Raw genomic sequence first — 20,104 nt, 5'->3', positions numbered from 1 at the left:
GGAACTACAGGTCTATGGAAAAGAGTTCCAGCTGTGATCCCACATACCATCTGGAGGTCAGCAGGTGTTAATGAGGAATTATCGGTGTGTGTGTGTGTGTGAGAATTCAACTGTCAGAGATTCTAAGCCTTCTCATTCTACATTCCCTTCATTTCCAGTCCAAAGGACTCATCCGATCATTCAGAAAATCTGTATCGTCACTGAGCTTATTAAAAATGTCAAAAACATGTTAGTCATAAAACGGTAGTAAAGTACAGTACTTATAATCTGACGAACTGTATTGCTTCAAACTGCAATAAAACCTAGAAACCATAATATAGATGTGTTCTTCATAACATTTAAATTATATACAAGTTACCATTTTTTTGGGGTGGGGTGAGGGGCTGGGAAGAGGTCAAAGCACTACAAACTGTTTTGAAAATGTGGACGTGAAAAGAAATTTCACATTTCGACTGCAAATGCTTCAGCAAAGAAGCGTCCACGGTCAACAAAAGTAAACATGAATCAGTTCATACTAGTTTAAAAGTTGTGATGACATCTGCAGTGGCCGTGTGCTTTTGGACCAGCTGCAGAGACCCAACCATCAAGTCACAGTACTAACCCAATTACTCGTATACACAGCAGACGCAAACAAAGCGGCTGATACAGGTGTTGTCTTTCGGCTGCCCCGGATGTTCAGGGTAACCACAGCGGATCCAGTACAAATAAAACAGGCTGATACAGTAAGTGTAAAAATGTGCATTCTGTTTGTGATGTTTTCTCCATCAGTGGGGCAGATATGTGTGGAACAAGTTCACTTTTGACAAAAAGCATAAATATTGCTATGGGTGTTATGATTTGAACGTAATATCAACCTGAGTGGCACATTTCTATCTCTCTAAACTGGAGGTGCACAAGACTGTGGTATTGTGAAAGTGGACCCATATCAAATGATTTCTGTGTAGTTAACACCAATCTGTCAAAAGTGCATGTCTCACAGCAAACACCAAAGCTCCCTGAGGTGAAGCAAAGCAGCAGCAAGGTGACACTTTGTGTTTTTTCATTCTTATTTACTCTTATTTTATTCAATGTTTTCACTTCACTTTCCTCTTAGTTTACACACATCAATCATCACCTGTGTTGGGGGAGATGACACATCACTGAGGGTCAACAGCCATGACTATGGCTGCATGTTTCCAAGCAATAGTGGCTTCCATTAGCCACCTGGACCCTGTGATTAATGCTGCAGGCTCACCACTAGATGTCAGCATTCATATTTCATATTGTAATGAGGTTTATTGTGTTTGAAGAGATAGGATATTACCATCGACAACCCCAATTCCAGTGAAGTTGGGACGTTGTGTAAAGTGTAAATAAAAAGAATACAATGATTTGCAAATCCTCTTCAACCTATATTCAATTGAATACACCACAAAGACAAGATATTTAATGTTCAAACTGATAAACTTTATTGCTTTTGTGCAAATATTTGCTCATATTTAACTGGATGCCTGCAACACCTTCAACAATGAAAGAGGATTTTGGTCTTCTGAGGAAGTGTTTATATTGTCTCCAAAAGAACATAATTTACTACTTAATAATGTGTTTAAAAATCTTATGTAATTAACTGGAAGGAACCGGTTCAAAATACTCACACACCAGAGAAGTCTGTTCCTTTCTATGTGGCTCCACTTCCACAAAGATGCTGTCAATGCAACAGTCAGGATTCAAGTCACAAAAAAGACAATACAAGCAGACACTTCCTTATCAAGACATAAAATGAAACAGTTATGCCACCCACTCACTCACTTCATTTATTTTGGTCACGTGATAATCTGAAAAATGTTACGGGCCTCGACACAAGGCTTGTTTGGACAGGTCTCCACTTGACACAAGCCTCGGGGCTTCAGTGTCAGACGTAATGTCACTGGCCCCATTTACATGCACACTCAAAACCCGACTGCTCTCTGATTATTGGCTGTTATTTCATTATTATGTGCTCATTTAAACAGCAAAATCAAATATGCTTTATCCGATAATGACTGTAATCTGATTATGAGAAATCAGCTGAACCACATGGATTTCTCCCCAATAGTTCAATTTCTTCGGTACATCACTCACTCACCTTCAGCCACTTATCCAAGATCAGGCTGCGCTGGGTGGAGTGGAGCCTATCCCAGCAGTCATAGGGCGTGAAGTGGGGTACACCCTGGATAGGACACCAATCTGTTGCAGGGACACATACAGTGTTCAGAATATTTAGTGCTATGTGACTAAAAAGATGAATCCAGGTTTTGAGTATACGAGGTCTGTTAGAAAAGTAACGGACCTTTTTATTTTTTGCAAAAACCATATGGATTTGAATCACGTGTGATTGCATCAGCCAAGCTTGAACCTTTGTGCGCATGCGTGAGTTTTTTCATGCCTGTCGGTTGTGTCATTCGCCTGTAAGCACGGTTTGTGGGAGGAGTGGTCCAGCCACCTCGGCGGATTTTCATTGTCAGGAAAATGGCTGAGCGACTGCCGCTTTGCTGCATCAAAAGTTTTTCAGAAACTGTGAGAGACAGCCACGTGGAAACCATTCGGAAAATTCAGATGGCTTTCGATGAAGATTCAATGGGCATCACAGAGATTAAGGAGCATTACAACTGGATTAAAGACGGCCCACAGCGGCTGAGGGCGCGCCGCGCTTCGAGCGGCCATCGACAGGCTGAAACGACCGGATCATTTCCAAAGTGAAGGCTGTGTTGATTCGGGACATCGTGTGACTACCAGAGAAATAGCAAGAGAGGTGGACATAGCACTTTTTTGGCACATTACACCGTTACAGGAGACTTTGTAATGAAAGACGTGCGGCGGAATTCGCGTGTCAGGACGGAGCCGCGTAATGGCGCAGAACAAAAAGCACCTCTGTGTTGGAAGTCTCACAGGGACATGCCCAGCTCTTCCATCATTCGGAAGATTCAGACAGCTTTGGGTGGCTTTTCAGTCGAGAGAGTATCCGAGAAATTGTCAAAGAGCTGAGCATGTCACAACATGTTCTGTGAGACCAACACGGAGGTGGCTTTCGTTCCGCGCCATTAGCGGCTCCGTGGCGAATTCGTCCGCTCCTGTTTTCATGACAGAATCTCCTTAACAGTGGAATGTGCCGGAAAAATGCTGATGTCCACCTTTCTGCCATTTCTCTGGCCAGATGACGTCCCGGATCAACACAGCCTTCGCTTTGGAAATGATCCGGTCGTTTCAGCCTGTCGATGGCCGCTCGAAGCGCAGCGCGCCCTCAGCCGCTGTGGGCCGTCTTTAATCCGGTTGTAATGCTCCTTAATCTCTGTGATGCCCATAAGATCTTCACCGAAAGCCATCTGAATTTTCCGAATGGCTGTCCTCTCACAGTTTCTGGAAAAATTTGATGCATTGCTGCTCCAGCCGTTCAGACATTTTCCTCACAATTGAAAATCCGACAAGGGGGGAGGACCAGGTGCTCACTCAAGCCTGCTCACAGGCGAATGACGCAACCGACAGGCGTGAAAAAACTTACGCATGCGCACGAAGGTTCAAGCTTGGCTGATACAATCACATGTGATTCAAATCCATAAGGTTATTGCAAAAAAATAAAAAGGTCCGTACTTTTCTAACAGACCTCGTATTTCTTATTGTTACATGGGGAACAAGGTACCAGTAAATTCAATAGATTCTCACAAATCCAACAAGACCAGGCATTTAGATATGCACACTCTTAAGTCTATGAAATTGGGCTATTAGTAAAAAAAAAAAAGTAGAAAAGGTGGTGTTCACAATAATAGTAGTGTGGCATTCAGTCAGTGAGTTCGTCAATTTTGTGGAACAAACAGGTGTGAATCAGGTGTCCCTATTTAAGGATGAAGCCAGCACCTGTTGAACATGCTTTTCTTTTTGAAAGCCTGAGGAAAATGGGACGTTCAAGACATTGTTCAGAAGAACAGCGTAGTTTAATTAAAAAATTGATTGGAGAGGGGAAAACTTATACACAGGTGCAAAAAATTATAGGCTGTTCATCTACAATGATCTCCATGCTTTAAAATGGACCAAAAAAAAAAAAAAAACAGACGTGTGGAAGAAAATTGAAAACACAATCAAAATGGATACAAGAATAACCAGAATGGCAAGGCTCACCCATTGATCGCTCCAGGATGATCAAAGACAGTCTGGAGTTACCTGTAAGTGCTGTGACAGTTAGAAGATGCCTATGTGAAGCTAATTATTTGCAAGAATCCCCCGCAAAGTCCCTCTGTTAAATAAAGACGTGAAGAAGAGGTTACAATTTTCCAAAGAACACATCAACTGGCCTAAAGATAGAATTAAAAAAATAGAATTTAAAATTCTTCTTCTTACTTATAAGGTTTTGAATAATCAGGTTCCATCTTATCTTAGGGACCTCATAGTACCATATCACCCCAATAGAGCGCTTCACGCTCAGACTGCAGGCTTACTTGTAGTTCCTAGGGTTTGTAAGAGTAGAATGGGAGGCAGAGCCTTCAGCTTTCAGGCTCCTCTCCTGTGGAACCAGCTCCCATTTCAGATCAAGGAGACAGACACCCTCTTCTACTTTTAAGATTAGGCTTAAAACTTTCCTTTTTGCTAAAGCTTATAGTTAGGGCTGGATCAGGTGACCCTGAACCATCCCTTAGTTATGCTGCTATAGACTTAGACTGCTGGGGGGGTTCCCATGATGCACTGAGTGTTTCTTTCTCTTTTTGCTCTGTATGCACCACTCTGCATTTAATCATTAGTGATTGATCTCTGCTCTCTTCCACAGCATGTCTTTTTCCTGGTTCTCTCCCTCAGCCCCAACCAGTCCCAGCAGAAGACTGCCCCTCCCTGAGCCTGGTTCTGCTGGAGGTTTCTTCCTGTTAAAAGGGAGTTTTTCCTTCCCACTGTTGCCAAGTGCTTGCTCACAGGGGGTCGTTTTGACCGTTGGGGTTTTTCCGTTATATTGTATGGCCTTGCCTTACAATATAAGGCACCTTGGGGCAACTGTTTGTTGTGATTTGGTGCTATATAAATAAAATTGATTTGATTTGATATAGCACCCCCTGTGCACATATTGTGGCATTTTGGGATTACTTTTCATTGCTATGCTGATGATACTCAGTTATATGTGCCGATAACTGCTGGTAATCTCCTTCACGTAAAATCCTTAGACAATTGCCTTACATCAGTGAAAAGCTGGATGTCTAGCAATTTCCTACTTTTAAACCCTGACGAGACTGAAATGATGGTTCTTGGTCCAGTGAGACATCGGCATCAATTTGACCATCTAACACTTAGTCTAGGCTCCTGTATCATACATCACACTGACAAAGTGAGGAACCTTGGGGTAATTTTTGATCTTACATTGTCCTCTGACCTCCACATTAGAGATATTACGAGGACTGCTTTCTTCCACCTGCGAAATATAGCGAGGATTCGTCCCATCCTGTCTATAGCTGATGCCGAGACCCTGATTCATGCATTTGTTTCTTCTACAATGGACTACTGCAATGTTCTAGTTTCTGGTTTACCACAGTCCAGCATTAGGGGTCGTCATGCTGCTGCCAGACTTTTGACATGAAGCAGAAAGTTTGACCGCATTACACCCATTTTGGCGTGTCTTCACTGGCTTCCTGTCCCTGTGAGATCTGATTTTAAAGTCCTGCTACTGGCCTATAAAATTGTTCACAGACTGGCGCCGCCCTATTTAGCTGATCTACTTAAACCCTACGTACAGGCCCAGGCTCTGTGTTCTCAGGCTGCAGGACTACTTTGTGTCCCTAGGGTGAATAAAAAGTCTGCGGGTCACAGAGCTTTCTCTTTATCGTGCACCTGCTTTGTGGAATAATCTCCCTGCATCAGTAAAACAGATACTGTAGAGACTTTCAAGTCCATACTTAATAAGCACCTATTTTCCCTTTCGTATGGCTAGCATACTAGCATAGTACATTTCTATGCTTTCTACCCTTTAAAATTCATTTTATTAGTAAAGATGGTGGGCCGCGGCCTCAACTTTATCTAAAGTCTGGGTCTTTTAGTGAAGTTTAGGGCTAGTGGCCGGCGATCACCTTAGCATTTCTTCTGTTTTTCTTGTTGTTAAATGCTGATAAATTATACCGTATTTATCGTTTTTCTGCCGCCTGATTGTTTTTTCCTCTCCGTTTCAGGTGCGGCTACATCCAGAGATGGGTGTGGTGTCTTCTGCAGGCCTTCTGTCCTGTGTACTGGCATGGACTTCCAAAATTTCCTATTGTCTGTTGTATCTGGTAGCATGGCCCAAGCAGTGGGTCACCCCTTTGAGTCTGGTCTACTTGAGGTTTCTTCCTCAAATCATCAGAGGGAGTTTTTCCTTACCACTGTCGCCTGTGTGCTTGCTCTAGGGGTTGGTAAGGTTAGACCTTACTTGTGTGAAGCACCTTGAGGCAACTTTGTTGCGATTTGGCGCTATACAAATGAAAATAAATTGAAATTAATTTCTTGATTATCTATGCAGTTTATAGACAATTATACTGGAGTTGACCAGAGATTGCTCAAAGCATGATGTCATGTTTCCTCACTGTTCATGCGTGAGGACATCAACTCGGTGCACCTGTTCAGAGACAGAGAGCTCTTTTTCTCAATACAGTCTATGCTTTTTCTTCAAGAGCTTCTTTCTCTACTTCCAAAGAAATCCAACTAATGAACTGAAATCATGTAAACCATAACTGAAGAATATGTAAATGCGACAGATCAGATTATTTGCTGTTATCCGATTACTCCAGTTATTGATTGTGGTCATGTAAATGTGCTCACTATCCACGACCCCATTCGACATCCAGTGTATAAGCCATTCAGGAATTATTGCCATTTCTAACCAGTTTCTCCATTTTCAGAGGTCATAAAACATCAGACAAATGAAATTTGAGGATCATTTTTATATATAATTCATCACGTTTACCACTTTTATTTAATCAAATCAGGGGATGGATACATGAACATTTACAACGCACTGAAAATATCTTGAACAAATACAAACAAGTATGGTAACTCTGACTGGAATGGACAGTTCTCAAGAACATGAATAACCATGCAAAAAGGTGATTGGGGAGGAAAGCCACCAAGACAACCTCAAAAGAGTTGGAGGCTTCTGTGGCTGTGACTGGAGAAACTGCATCATCAGTTATACAGCTTCATGGTGGAGTGGAACAGAAAAGGACTCTTACAAGAAATCACATCAAATCTAGGTTCAACTCTCCCATATGATTCTCGCAAACTGAAGCTGATATTTCATATACTGTTTAAGAAAGTCTTCAGCACTCTTGTTCTCTCTGGGAGGCTCATGGCTGGAGGACATATTGCCATCCGCCACATTTTCAGACTCTTTGACACTGGAAACTGATGCTGAGCCGTCATCCCCCTGAGGTGATGAAGGATCGTTCTCACTGTCACCTGTAAATCAAGGGAAAGAATACTCTATAATAAACAACCAAATATAAATTCATAGAAATATAATGAGAAATATAAATGAAAAACAATGGAAAAAAACCTAATGGTAAGAACCATACTCAGATGTGAATCGGGTGTTCCCACGAACTCGTGATCATCGTTTACTGAGGCGGTCTGGGCAATTTCATCATCTATGACCACTTCGGTGGTAGCTGGTAGGTCTTCTTCATGATGACATTGCCATCAACACATACTCCAGAGTACAGGTCTGAGTGACTGGAATGTCCAAAGACCAGTTCATATGGAGTTTGCTGGGTAGCTTCACTGCGCACGTTGTTCAATATAAACTGGATCCTGGGCAGCCACGATGCCCATGGATACTCCTTCGCACCATCCAACCCAGCCTGTGAAATACGTAAATATATTATTTTTTCCACATCTTCATAACTTTATACATATGCACAAGAATGAAGACAAATACTGACCACTCTTAAAAGTGTTACAGTATTAATTACCTGTGCACGACATTTGCAGATCTCCTCCTCAATGCTGTATTTGCCCTGGGATTGTGAGTGCTTTGGACTGCCATTCACAAAGAAGGCATCATCTGCTCCCCACTCAGCAACAAGCTGAAGAACTAGCTGATTTACAAAATCCCTTCCATTGCCTGACTGGAAGATCTTGGGAAGTCCAAGGTAGGGGATCACCCTGGTGTTGAGGCCTTCTGCAACTTCCTTTGGAGTTTTGGAGGTGAGCGGCCATATGACATGAAACTTGGACCAGTGATCCATGAAGTGGGCAATCCAATTGTATTTGCCATCAGGGGCGTGGCGTTGATCAATCAGGTCAATCTGGACCCTACTCATGAATCCAGTTGACAGGACAGGTGTGTGCACTGTGCTCTTGCTTCTGCGTCTTGATTGCTGGCAGACTTCACAAAGGTTGATGAAGAGCTGCACTACAGACCTTGGTATGTTGGAGTAGGACTGCTGGATCTGTTAACATAGACCCGTCATGTAATACTGCATATACAACATTAGCATCGCGCACTGTCCATGTTGCAAAGTAAATTAAAATTTGATTCACTGAAAGCATTTGAATCCTTAATAACTGACATAATTACCATGGAAGTACTGAAAGACTGAAATTGGACAGAGACTTCTTGTAAAATAACAAAAGATCACTAATTTTTCTTACCACTGTTGCCTCTGCAATTAATCATGGAACAGACTACAGTATACACCTCACGCGTACTAGCGGTATAACGCAAATATTAGTGTATGGGCACTGCCATAATAAACTGAACTGAGATTAGATGCCAATGATTAAATAGAAATAATGTGACTATGTGACAAATAACAGAAAATCCAACACTTGAGAGTCTTTTTAAAACTTCACAAAAACCCTTTGAATTTTGATTCATTATGAAATAGTGGAAAATTCATGAAACCTTCCATTGGACCCTAACAACGAACAGTGTGATATTTTTTCAATATTAAGGAATATCATGTGAAATATCACATGTTTCTGTTCATATTTTAAACCACACAGGGGCTCAGTGTTAGCACTCTTACCTCACAGCAAGAGGTTCTGGGGTTTGATTCCAGCTAGACCCAGTTTTTTTCTGTGAGGTTTGCAATGTTGTGTGTCTGTATGGGTTTTCTCCCACCATCAGAAACTGCACATTAGGGTCTGCTCCTTCTCTGTCCCTGATCAAAGCCGTGTGCTACATCTGGAGTTGGGCCCCGGGTGCCAAGATTATTGCTGCACACTGCTCCTACTGGTTGGATTGGTGGAATGATCTCCCAGCATAAATAAAAGTCAGATTCTGTGGAGATTTTCAAGTCCAGACTTAAGACACACTTATTTTTGCTTTCATATGGCTAGCATACTGGCATAGTATAGTTCTGCGCTTTTTACTCTTTTAGGCAGTGATTAAACAAACACCAATACCGGCTGCATTAGCGCTGTTAGAAGACCTTGCAAATGATGCAATCAGACATGAGCGTGTATTCAGAGAACGCGAGGATTTACTTGCAAATGATGATAACTGGCTCATAACTAAATTGATTACCAAGGCCACTGGAGTTGCACACAGAACTGCAGCCGGCCCATAGCGCAATACGGTGACGACCCAGGGGTTGTCTGTGCCCACGCAGGTGCTGCCCATGCTGGGCGTCCTGGCACAGGGGCATTCCAGCGGGCGCTCGCTGATTGGTCAGGCGTGTGCCAGTCAACCTTGTGCCGAGCCATGCCAGCTGTGTGGAACGACATCATCTGAATGGCATCAGGTACATTACAGTGTTTTGCAGGGTAATATTGCAATGTAATCGGAGCTATTGACTGCACACATAAAGGTGCCATCACATGATGAATTTGTTTTTGTTAACAGGAAACATTTTCATTCCATCAGTGTTCAAATCGTATGTGTGGTGCAAATGCACGTCAGGCTGGAGGCTGGCACAGCGCACGACGGGATGGCTGCTTGGTGGTTAAATAGTTTATCGGTGTAATTGTTCTGAACGAAAACCAAAACGGGCACATTGGACATGTGTGCATTCAAATGTTTTTTGTTGTTATTATTAATATGTTTTCTTTTTCTTGATGGTGGAACTAGAGAGCTTCTTAACAAGTCCCTGACTGTGTTCAGTATTTGTCAATAAAAGCGTGTGTAATGTTAATGTCACACATTGTCAGCCGCTCTGTACCTAATATCTTTTTACCTCAGTGTGTGCGCTGCTCTGAGCTCAGCATTACACACACGAATGTACTCATTTAATTTTCATTTTACATTGCGGCGAGCCGCGTGAGAGACAGTGACTGAGCCACAGCTTTTCTTGTTTTGCACAGTCTGCAAAGTTCTTTAATTTTTACACACAACAACACAGAGACAATGACGGACATCATCAAACACACAACATGGTGCCATTGCGCGACACAACCAAACTATTTGAATATATCTCCATATTCAGATAGCGGCGTGGCCAGGGAGGAGTTTGATGCGTGCGCATGTGTGCCAAAATCCACGTTCAGTGAGATGTATAAACCGAACGTGCGTGGATCCATGACTACACACACTGTGATCCATCTGAACTTTTTGTGCTTACACCAGTTTCTGGATTTTGGCGTACTCCATGTGTCAGTAGGAAATCCACGCAAGTTTTTGTACATGAGACCCCATGTTGGATTCCAGTATGGGACCTTCTCTCTGTGAGGCAACAGTGTGAACCAACAAATATCCACATGGCATAAAACCAAACATCAACTAGGAATTTGTCATTCATTGCATAGAATTGTTCAAGAACTAATGACATGAAACAAACACAAACACACACACACAGAGTAGCTGTCAATCTCAATCTCCACCTGTGTTCATATCAATAAACTGAAAAGTGTAGAATTGATTGATACCTGATGGAGGGTCTTCTTATAGCCAAGATGATTATTCTGAACAGCATGCACACGTTCCAATATCCCTTGAATCTGCCCAGCATGAGCTACAAGACGATACTGGCCAAGGAGGGTGGGGCCACTGCTGTTTTGCTGAACAAAAAACAAGAGTATAATTTATATGATAAAGTTATTACAGGACAATTTTGTCCAAGTGTCTTTGCATCAATTTCACAGTAAGGCAAAGCAGCTTCACTACATTCTAGTATAGTAGTAAAAAAGAGAATTCATTCTTTTCTTCTTTTTTTTTTTTTTTTTTACTTTAATAAAAAGGGTTGACTTATAAGTGAAGCCTTTAGCAGGTGTACGTAGGGCAGCCTGTGAGATATGATGATATGCTGTGAATGAAGGAGGGGAAAAAATGTCTGTCATATTGTGATCTGCTGTTAGTGGTAAATGGACTGCATTGATATAGTGCTTTTATGGTAACAGCACTTTACAGTGATGCCTCACATAAAGACCAATGTCAGGGTGCTGCCATGTAAGGCGTTCACCACACACTGGGACCAACTCTGGGATTAAGGCCCTTGCCCAAGGGCCTCGAGTAATTTTTCGGTCTATTGAGGATTTGAAACAAAGATCTTCTGGTCATAAGGCCACCACTTTAACCACTTGACCATCACCTCCCGTTTACTTTATGGTGTCGCATTCCGTTTTGAAAAACTCATTTTGCACTGTGTGATAAGTGAATTGCAGATTACTAGTGCACGTGCATGAACTCTGAGCCTCACTCTCCTTTGGCTACTAAATCCAGGTAGTGTGATTATGCATTTCACAAGAGACATGTAGCTTTAATTGTATTTAAACTTTAAACTTTCTGGCTTTAAGAAACACTATAAGAAATGAAGAAAAAAAAAATTGTGGCAGTCAGTAACGGTTACATTTTTAGACCAAGCAGAGGGAAAAAAAATATGGAATCACTTAATTCTGAGGAATAATTATGGAATCACCCTGTAAATTTTCATCCCCAAAACTAACACCTGCATCAAATCAGATCTGCTCCGTATTCTGCATCTAAAAAGGAGTGATCACACCTTGGAGAGCTGTTGCACCAAGTGGACTGACATGAATCATGGCTCCAACACGAGAGTTGTCAACTGAAACAAAGGAGAGGATTATCAAACTCTTAAAAGAGGGTAAATTACCACGCAATGTTGCAAAAGATGTTGGTTGTTCACAGTCAGCTGTGTCTAAACTCTGGACCAAATATAAACAACATGGAAAGGTTGTTAAAGGCAAACATACTGGTAGACCAAGGAAGACATCAAAGCGTCAAGACAGAAAACTTAAAGCAATATGTCTCAAAAATCGAAAATGCACAACAAAACAAATGAGGAATGAATGGGAGGAAACTGGAGTCCACGTCTGTGACCGAACTGTAAGAAACTGCCTAAGGAAATGGGATTTACATACAGAAAAGCTAAACGAAAGCCATCATTAACACCTAAACAGAAAAAAACAAGGTTACAATGGGCTAAGGAAAAGCAATGGTGGACTGTGGATGACTGGATGAAAGTCATATTCAGTGATGAATCTCGAATCTGCATTGGGCAAGGTGATGATGCTGGAACTTTTGTTTGGTGCCGTTCCAATGAGATTTATAAAGATGACTGCCTGAAGAGAACATGTAAATTTCCACAGTCACTGATGATATGGGGCTGCATGTCAGGTAAAGGCACTGGGGAGATGGCTGTCATTACATCATCAATAAATGCACAAGTTTACATTGATATTTTGGACACTTTTCTTATCCCATCAATTGAAAGGATGTTTGGGGATGATGAAATCATTTTTCAAGATGATAATGCATCTTGCCATAGAGCAAAACTGTGAAAACATTCCTTGCAAAAAGACACATAGGGTCAATGTCATGGCCTGCAAATAGTCCGGATCTTAATCCAATTGAAAATCTTTGGTGGAAGTTGAAGAAAATGGTCCATGACAAGGCTCCAACCTGCAAAGCTGATCTGGCAACAGCAATCAGAGAAAGTTGAAGCCAGATTGATGAAGAGTACTGTTTGTCACTCATTAAGTCCATGCCTCAGAGACTGCAAGCTGTTATAAAAGCCAGAGGTGGTGCAACAAAATACTAGTGATGTGTTGGAGCGTTCTTTTGTTTTTCATAATTCCATAATTTTTTCCTCAGAAATAAGTGATTCCATATTTTTTCCCTCTGCTTGGTCTAAAAAAGTAACCGTTACTGACTGCCACAATTATTTTTCCTGATTTCTTATAGTGTTTCTTAAAGCCAGAAAGTTGCCATTTGAAATAGTTTTATGTCATGTCTGTGATCTGCTTTTTTTTCTACAAAATTAAACAACTGAATGAACATCCTCCGAGACTGGTGATTCCATAATTTTTGCCAGGGGTTGTACTAGCTAGAGTTACCCGTTCTACATAAAGGTAATACATAAGAATTTTAGCCACGTCATTGTATATTTCATGTCACTTTAGTTAAGGTAGAGTAAGTTGCATTGCATTGTGTGTAGGCACATTCACACACACAGTGTTTTCGAATGGGTTGCACATAGTTCACGGAATTAATGTGTGCCAGACAATTTGAACATTTCAAAATTTTGTTTGCACACTGGCATGCAACCACACATAGTTCATGCACAGTTTACAGCAAGTTTAGCCACTGGCACGCCAGATAGCGTGCTAGTGCAGGGATCAAATTCGTGCAAGTGTCAAGGTGCCTTAAGTTCAGGTGAAATCTAAACATGTCAGGTGCATATTGCTCGATTGTTGATTGTACAAACAATAACTGTCGACTTGCATGGTGGCGTAAAAGCTAGTGTTATATTCATTATTGTGAGCACAAAGACCTGGAATGCACTTGCAAACAACCATATGTTTTACACAACTGCTCAATGGAGAAGAAAATCTCTGAAGGGTGCAAGAGATGGATTAGAATAATAAATTTGTCAGTTGTAGTTATCACAGTCACTTTAATAATGTGAATGGAACATTGCAACTGTAAACAATGACAAGATGTACTTTCCTTATAGTTCTTGCGGAGCCCCATTAAGAGTACTCTGTCATCATTTTCCATCAAATATTCAGCAATATTTGCATTCATGCATAGGGGTCACATTTTTACACTGGTATTTATGCCAATCCATCTATCAGTTTCAGTGCATCAGGGGAAACAATTCCATCAAATCCACGCTGTATGCAAATGCAATAAGGTCCTCTTTGCCTTTCCCATGAACATGGAGACCTCTGCGCTTACAAAAAAGTTGAAATTCATTGACTTTCAATCAATCAATCAATCACTTTTTTCTTATATAGCGCCAAATCACAACAAACAGTTGCCCCAAGGCGCTCCATATTGTAAGGCAAGGCCATACAATAATTATGAAAAACCCCAACGGTCAAAACGACCCCCTATGAGCAAGCACTTGGCCACAGTGGGAAGGGAAAAACTCCCTTTTAACAGGAAGAAACCTCCAGCAGAACCAGGCTCAGGGAGGGGCAGTCTTCTGCTGAGACTGGTTGGAGGCTGAGGGAAAAAACCCAGGAAAAAGACATGCCGTGAAGGGGGGCAGAGATCGATCACTAATGATTAAATGCAGAGTGATGCATACGGAGCAAAAAGAGAAAGAAACAGTGCATCATGGGAACCCCCCCACAATCTACGTCTAAAGCAGCATAACCAAGGGATGGTCCAGGGTCACCCGATCCAGCCCTAACTATAAGCCTTAGCGAAAAGGAAAGTTTTAAGCCTAATCTTAAAAGTAGAGAGGGTATCTGTCTCCCTGATCTGAATTGGGAGCTGGTTCCACAGGAGAGGAGCCTGAAAGCTGAAGGCTCTGCCTCCCATTCTACTCTTACAAACCCTAGGAACTACAAGTAAGCCCGCAGTCTGAGAGCGAAGCGCTCTAATGGGGTAATATGGTACTACGAGGTCCCTAAGATAAGATGGGACCTGATTATTCAAAACCTTATAAGTAAGAAGAAGAATTTTAAATTCTATTCTAGAATTAACAGGAAGCCAATGAAGAGAGGCCAACACGGGTGAGATATGCTCTCTCCTGCTAGTCCCCGTCAGTACTCTAGCTGCAGCATTCTGAACCAACTGAAGGCTTTTTAGGGAACTTTTAGGACAACCTGATAATAATGAATTACAATAGTCCAGCCTAGAGGAAATAAATGCATGAATTAGTTTTTCAGCATCACTCTGAGACAAGACCTTTCTGATTTTAGAGATATTGCGTAAATGCAAAAAGGCAGTCCTACATATTTGTTTAATATGCGCTTTGAATGACATATCCTGATCAAAAATGACTCCAAGATTTCTCACAGTATTACTAGAGATCAGGGAAATGCCATCCAGAGTAACGATCTGGTTAGACACCATGCTTCTAAGATTTGTGGGGCCAAGTACAATAACTTCAGTTTTATCTGAGTTTAAAAGCAGGAAATTAGAGGTCATCCATGTCTTTATGTCTGTAAGGACAATCCTGCAGTTTAGCTAATTGGTGTGTATCCTCTGGCTTCATGGATAGATAAAGCTGGGTATCATCTGCGTAACAATGAAAATTTAAGCAATACCGTCTAATAATACTGCCTAAGGGAAGCATGTATAAAGTGAATAAAATTGGTCCTAGCACAGAACCTTGTGGAACTCCATAATTAACTTTAGTCTGTGAAGAAGATTCCCCATTTACATGAACAAACTGTAATCTATTAGACAAATATGATTCAAACCACTGCAGCGCAGTGCCTTTAATACCTATGACATGCTCTAATCTCTGTAATAAAATTTTATGGTCAACAGTATCAAAAGCAGCACTGAGGTCCAACAGAACAAGCACAGAGATAAGTCCACTGTCCGAAGCCATAAGAAGATCATTTGTAACCTTCACTAATGCTGTTTCTGTACTATGATGAATTCTAAAACCTGACTGAAACTCTTCAAATAGACCATTCCTCTGCAGGTGATCAGTTAGCTGTTTTTACAACTACCCTCTCAAGAATCTTTGAGAGAAAAGGAAGGTTGGAGATTGGCCTATAATTAGCTAAGATAGCTGGGTCAAGTGATGGCTTTTTAAGTAATGGTTTAATTACTGCCACCTTAAAGGCCTGTGGTACATAACCAACTAACAAAGATAGATTGATCATATTTAAGATTGAAGCATTAAATAATGGTAGGACTTCCTTTCCACCTTTTAAAGTCATCTAAGCTGCACTGATCGCTCACTGGTTTATATTGCATTCTGCCATCTTTACCACGTTTACATGAGTTCGCTTGGCAGCCTTTGTTTATCTATACTTCTCCCACACGCTGCATCTAATGCGTCGCAGTGTGATTCGTTGAATGATTTGATGGTATCAGCTGTGTGTGCTGCATTGAGGTGATATTTAAGACTTGAAGTACTCCACTGATAAGAAAATGCAGCTTTGCAGTGGCAGCAAATAACTTTGGTTCTGTTGACTATGCCGTCTGGAAGCACTTTAAAATGAAAATGGCCATGTAAAAGTTCCGTGCCCTTCTCCATGTCCGCGGCAGCAGTCAGCGACACACTTGCGAAACAAAAGCCTGTGAGCAACAGACTCTTACAAAAAAAAAACAACAAAACAAAACAAAAAAAAACCCTATTGTGTTAACGTGCGATAAAAAAAATTGTTGCCGTACATTAATTAATGTGTTAACGCGATAACACGTTAACTTGCACAACCCTAATATATATATATATATATATATATATATATATATATATATATATATATATACACATACACACACACACACACACAAGGACACAGAACGACAACCGAGATTTAAAAAGGTCCAGTTTATCAGAACACCCCGGAGGCAGCCTGTTTGGCGCCGTCAACGGCAGTTTGTCCGACAATCCTGGAGGGGGCAGCCCTGAGCAGTCTGAGCAGTCCTGAACAGTCCTGAACACAGTCAACGTCAGAGCTGGAGAAGCTGAGGGGAGGGGGGAAGACCAGGGAGCGAGGCTTAAGTGTTGATCTTCTGAGGAGGTTTTATCACAGCGACCTTGAAGTGCAGCTGTATTTGGGGAAGCCAAATGAATAGCCAGATTAGCAGACGCCTGAAAGATTCCACAGTCCTGAGAACAGAGTGGCTCTCAATGCATCTGAATGTAGAATGTAGAATGTGGTCTTCACAGACGGTCAGAGCGGGTTTCCAGGGCTGCAATTCTATTCGAGATGATTTCCAACTCATGGTTAACCCCCGGCCGACTGCGCAGCCACTGCCTTCCCAATCGAATCAATCATGTAGGGCAGCCTGGAAGGACCAATCAAAGCTGCTTCCACTTTCTTGATTTTCCGGTAAACCAGCATAGTGCCCGCTCCACACATCAGAAAGCCGGTCACCACCAAGCCGAATATGTACACATCTTCGACGTCCTCCACAGAAAGCATGTAAAGGCACATGACCTGCCATCTCCTCCACGAGTCCATCACGTAACCCATCACATGTGTCCCTGCAGGACAGGTCGGCTCCTCCGCCCCCGAATGTCTTGTAGAAAAAATAGTGTCAATTGCGTTCAGAGACCACTTTAATAGATCCATTTTTGTCGTTTTCCAGAAGAGCAAAGCTGCAGCCTCACAGACAACACGCCACAGAAGCAGGAAAGATAAGGAGGGAGGGAGGGAGAAGAGAAAAGTGCGTCCGTCTCGGCCGAGTGCAAGCTGGCAAAAAAAAAGGCTCCTCTCCTGTGGAACCAGCTCCCAATTCGGATTACGGACACAGACACCCTCTCTACTTTTAAGATTAGGCTTAAAACTTTCCTTTTTGCTAAAGCTTATAGTTAGGGCTGGATCAGGTGACCCTGAACCATCCCTTAGTTATGCTGCTATAGACTTAGACTGCTGGAGGGTTCCCATGATGCACTGAGTGTTTCTTTCTCTTTTTGCTCTGTATGCACCACTCTGCATTTAATCATTAGTGATTGATCTCTGCTCTCTTCCACAGCATGTCTTTTTCCTGATTCTCTCCCCTCAGCCCCAATCAGTCCCAGCAGAAGACTGCCCCTCCCTGAGCCTGGTTCTGCTGGAGGTTTCTTCCTGTTAAAAGGGAGTTTTCCTTCCCACTGTCGCCAAGTGCTTGCTCACAGGGGGTCGTTTTGACTGTTGGGGTTTTTCTGTAATTATTGTATGGCTTTTGCCTTACAATATAAGCGCCTTGGGGCAACTGTTTGTTGTGATTTGGCGCTATATAAATAAAATTGATTTAATTTGATTTGATTTAGCTGTTGCGTTCACTGCGCCTCCGTCACTTCAAAGTGTCACCGATTATCACCTCGTTTCTGCATAAAACAGCCTAGTTTATGCTTAAAACTGACTTTAGAATGAAAAGAGGTTTTACCTTTATCATCTGATGGTTAATAATCGCATTAATCCATTTGATCGCTTTGGGTAAAGAGACTCCATCTCAGAAGAGCTGCTATGGTCTTAAATGAAGCATGCACAGTGGAGGCAGGGCGGACTAATATTTACAGGGGACCGTTCGGTCTGCGACACCGGTTGTCTGCTTGGATGGTTGCCATCTCAGACTCAAGGCAGTTCTGTAGTGTTGTAAATGTGGCAAAGTGCAGCACCAGTGCACACTCCCAGACTTGACTTGGTATTTTCCATGTTGAATTCAGGGATTTCCCGAATTCCGCACAAATCAGAAGGAATGTCTGAGATTAAGTGAATTGATGACAGCAGTGTTTTACCCGCACAAAACAGATATAGATTATTTTTGAGGGTTAGGAAGGGGCCGGTTGTCTGCCTGGACCCCGGTGGTCTGCCTGGACCCCGGTGGTACGCCGCACCAACACATGCTCCCAGACCTGACCAGAACTTTGTCCCAACATAGAACAACTTGAATAATGTAACATGTTGTACATCAATCTAGATGCTCCATACAGTATTAACCTTAGTGAATGTATAAGTGTAGATACTGATATACCTGAGTTAGTATTATAGTACTGTAGCTGCAGATAAATACCTTCTGTTTGTCTGTGGCAGGTACACAGAGAACATCAGTCAGGTTGAATTCCGGGAAATTTATCAGGCAGAAGTTCTTGGCCTTGAGAACATAGTGTCTGAACCTGTGCTGCTGCTGTCGTTCCATCTTCAGCGGCTCTCCTCGGAGCACTCGAACGATGTTGTTGTACTTCTCCTCCGAGAGCAGACACGAGCTCTGGGACTTCAACAAGCTCAGAATGTGCTTCTCCATGGCAGCACAAGTCACCAAAACAATACAAAAGCTGAGTAGTTTAGACTAAAGCTAGATATTTCCTCGTCGAAAACTGAAGAAAAACGTATTTTGCAAGGCCGCAAGCACGCGAGAGACGAGACCCGAATCCGGAAGTGTGTTGCACTTCCGGAAGTAGCGGCCACGTCTGGAAGCACTAAATGTTCTGATATCGGGCGGAATAGATAAAATGCAGAGGAACACTAAGCAACTTGACGTCGTACGCTCCTTAATGTCGTAATGTTGGGCCGATGAAGCCTCGCGAAATATATTAGGCATTTTTGTCGGTGAAGTGTCGACGTCTTGTACCTCTAAACAGCGACATCTGCTGGGTAACAAGGATTATGGCATGCATAAATTCCAGGCAGGTGAATAGAGAAAAGCTCAATAAAATTACGTTGTTAGATGATATATCGTCCATCCATTTTCTATACCCGTGTACTCCAGTTAAGGGTCACAGGGGGGCTGGAGCCTATCCCAGCAATCACAGGGTGTCAGGCGGGGTACACCAGCGGACCGGACACCAGTCTGTCACAGGGCACACCTGAAGATAATCATTTTTAATGTTTCGGTTACAAAATTGTCTGACTGGTCAAAGTCAGACGGTGACATGATTCTGATTGCAAGGCCGTTCCCATCTAACACGCATTTCTGAATAGTGGGACGTCCCAGGGAGAGGTCAGAGGTCTGGGTTCACGTGGGGTTTGTGAAATCTCCTACTTCAATGGCTAATCTAGTAACAACACAATCAGTCACTCACTTATAACGACAGTTAACGACTTATAACGGCTTATAACGACATAACGGCCGTTTTACTAATAACGACAGTGTTGTTATTAAAAAAAAAATCACTGTCCAAATACCCAGCTATGGAGCTAAATCAAGGCCAAAAGTTTTGTAATCTGAAAATAAAAAAAGACTGAAAAAATACATTTTGAAACTGAAAATTCAATGTTTGTTCTTGAATTTTATAATCATTTAGTGTTATCAAAATAAAAATAAGCGTAAGATATATATTTTTCA

The 20,104-nt window shown here is 42.0% G+C and overlaps 1 protein-coding gene across 2 annotated transcripts; it reads right to left on the bottom strand.

Annotated features, from left to right (window-relative positions):
- Window positions 1–7,271: 7,271 nt before the first annotated feature.
- Window positions 7,272–19,390, bottom strand: LOC117517160 (SCAN domain-containing protein 3-like). 2 transcript variants are annotated; one of them, XM_034178081.1, is made up of 5 exons: window positions 18,833–19,390; window positions 10,825–10,953; window positions 7,929–8,408; window positions 7,533–7,817; window positions 7,272–7,416 (listed from the first exon to the last, which is right to left on the bottom strand). In XM_034178081.1, the coding sequence occupies exons 1-4, from the start codon at window positions 19,061–19,063 to the stop codon at window positions 7,605–7,607; spliced, it is 1,053 nt and encodes a 350-aa protein (XP_034033972.1). In that variant the 5' UTR covers window positions 19,064–19,390; the 3' UTR covers window positions 7,272–7,416; window positions 7,533–7,604. The 2 variants fall into 2 exon arrangements, with proteins under 2 accessions (XP_034033972.1, XP_034033971.1); XM_034178080.1 differs by having other exon boundaries at window positions 10,825–10,956; window positions 18,833–19,380.
- Window positions 19,391–20,104: the final 714 nt, after the last annotated feature.

The sequence above is a fragment of the Thalassophryne amazonica genome, chromosome 9 (genome assembly GCF_902500255.1).
Source record: "Thalassophryne amazonica chromosome 9, fThaAma1.1, whole genome shotgun sequence".
Taxonomy (NCBI): Eukaryota; Metazoa; Chordata; class Actinopteri; order Batrachoidiformes; family Batrachoididae; genus Thalassophryne; species Thalassophryne amazonica.
This window is presented reverse-complemented; position numbering and strand designations above follow the sequence as displayed.

What these genes read in the sequence shown, in the direction of transcription:
- LOC117517160 (XM_034178080.1), bottom strand. Translation starts at nt 19,063, where the DNA reads ATGGAGAAGCACATTCTGAGCTTGTTGAAGTCCCAGAGCTCGTGTCTG. An exon ending in ATAAGAAGACCCTCCATCAG is followed by an intron (nt 8,409 to 10,824) that starts GTATCAATCAAT and finishes CTATGTTAACAG; the next exon opens with ATCCAGCAGTCCTACTCCAA. An exon ending in TCTGCAAATGTCGTGCACAG is followed by an intron (nt 7,818 to 7,928) that starts GTAATTAATACT and finishes CGTATTTCACAG; the next exon opens with GCTGGGTTGGATGGTGCGAA.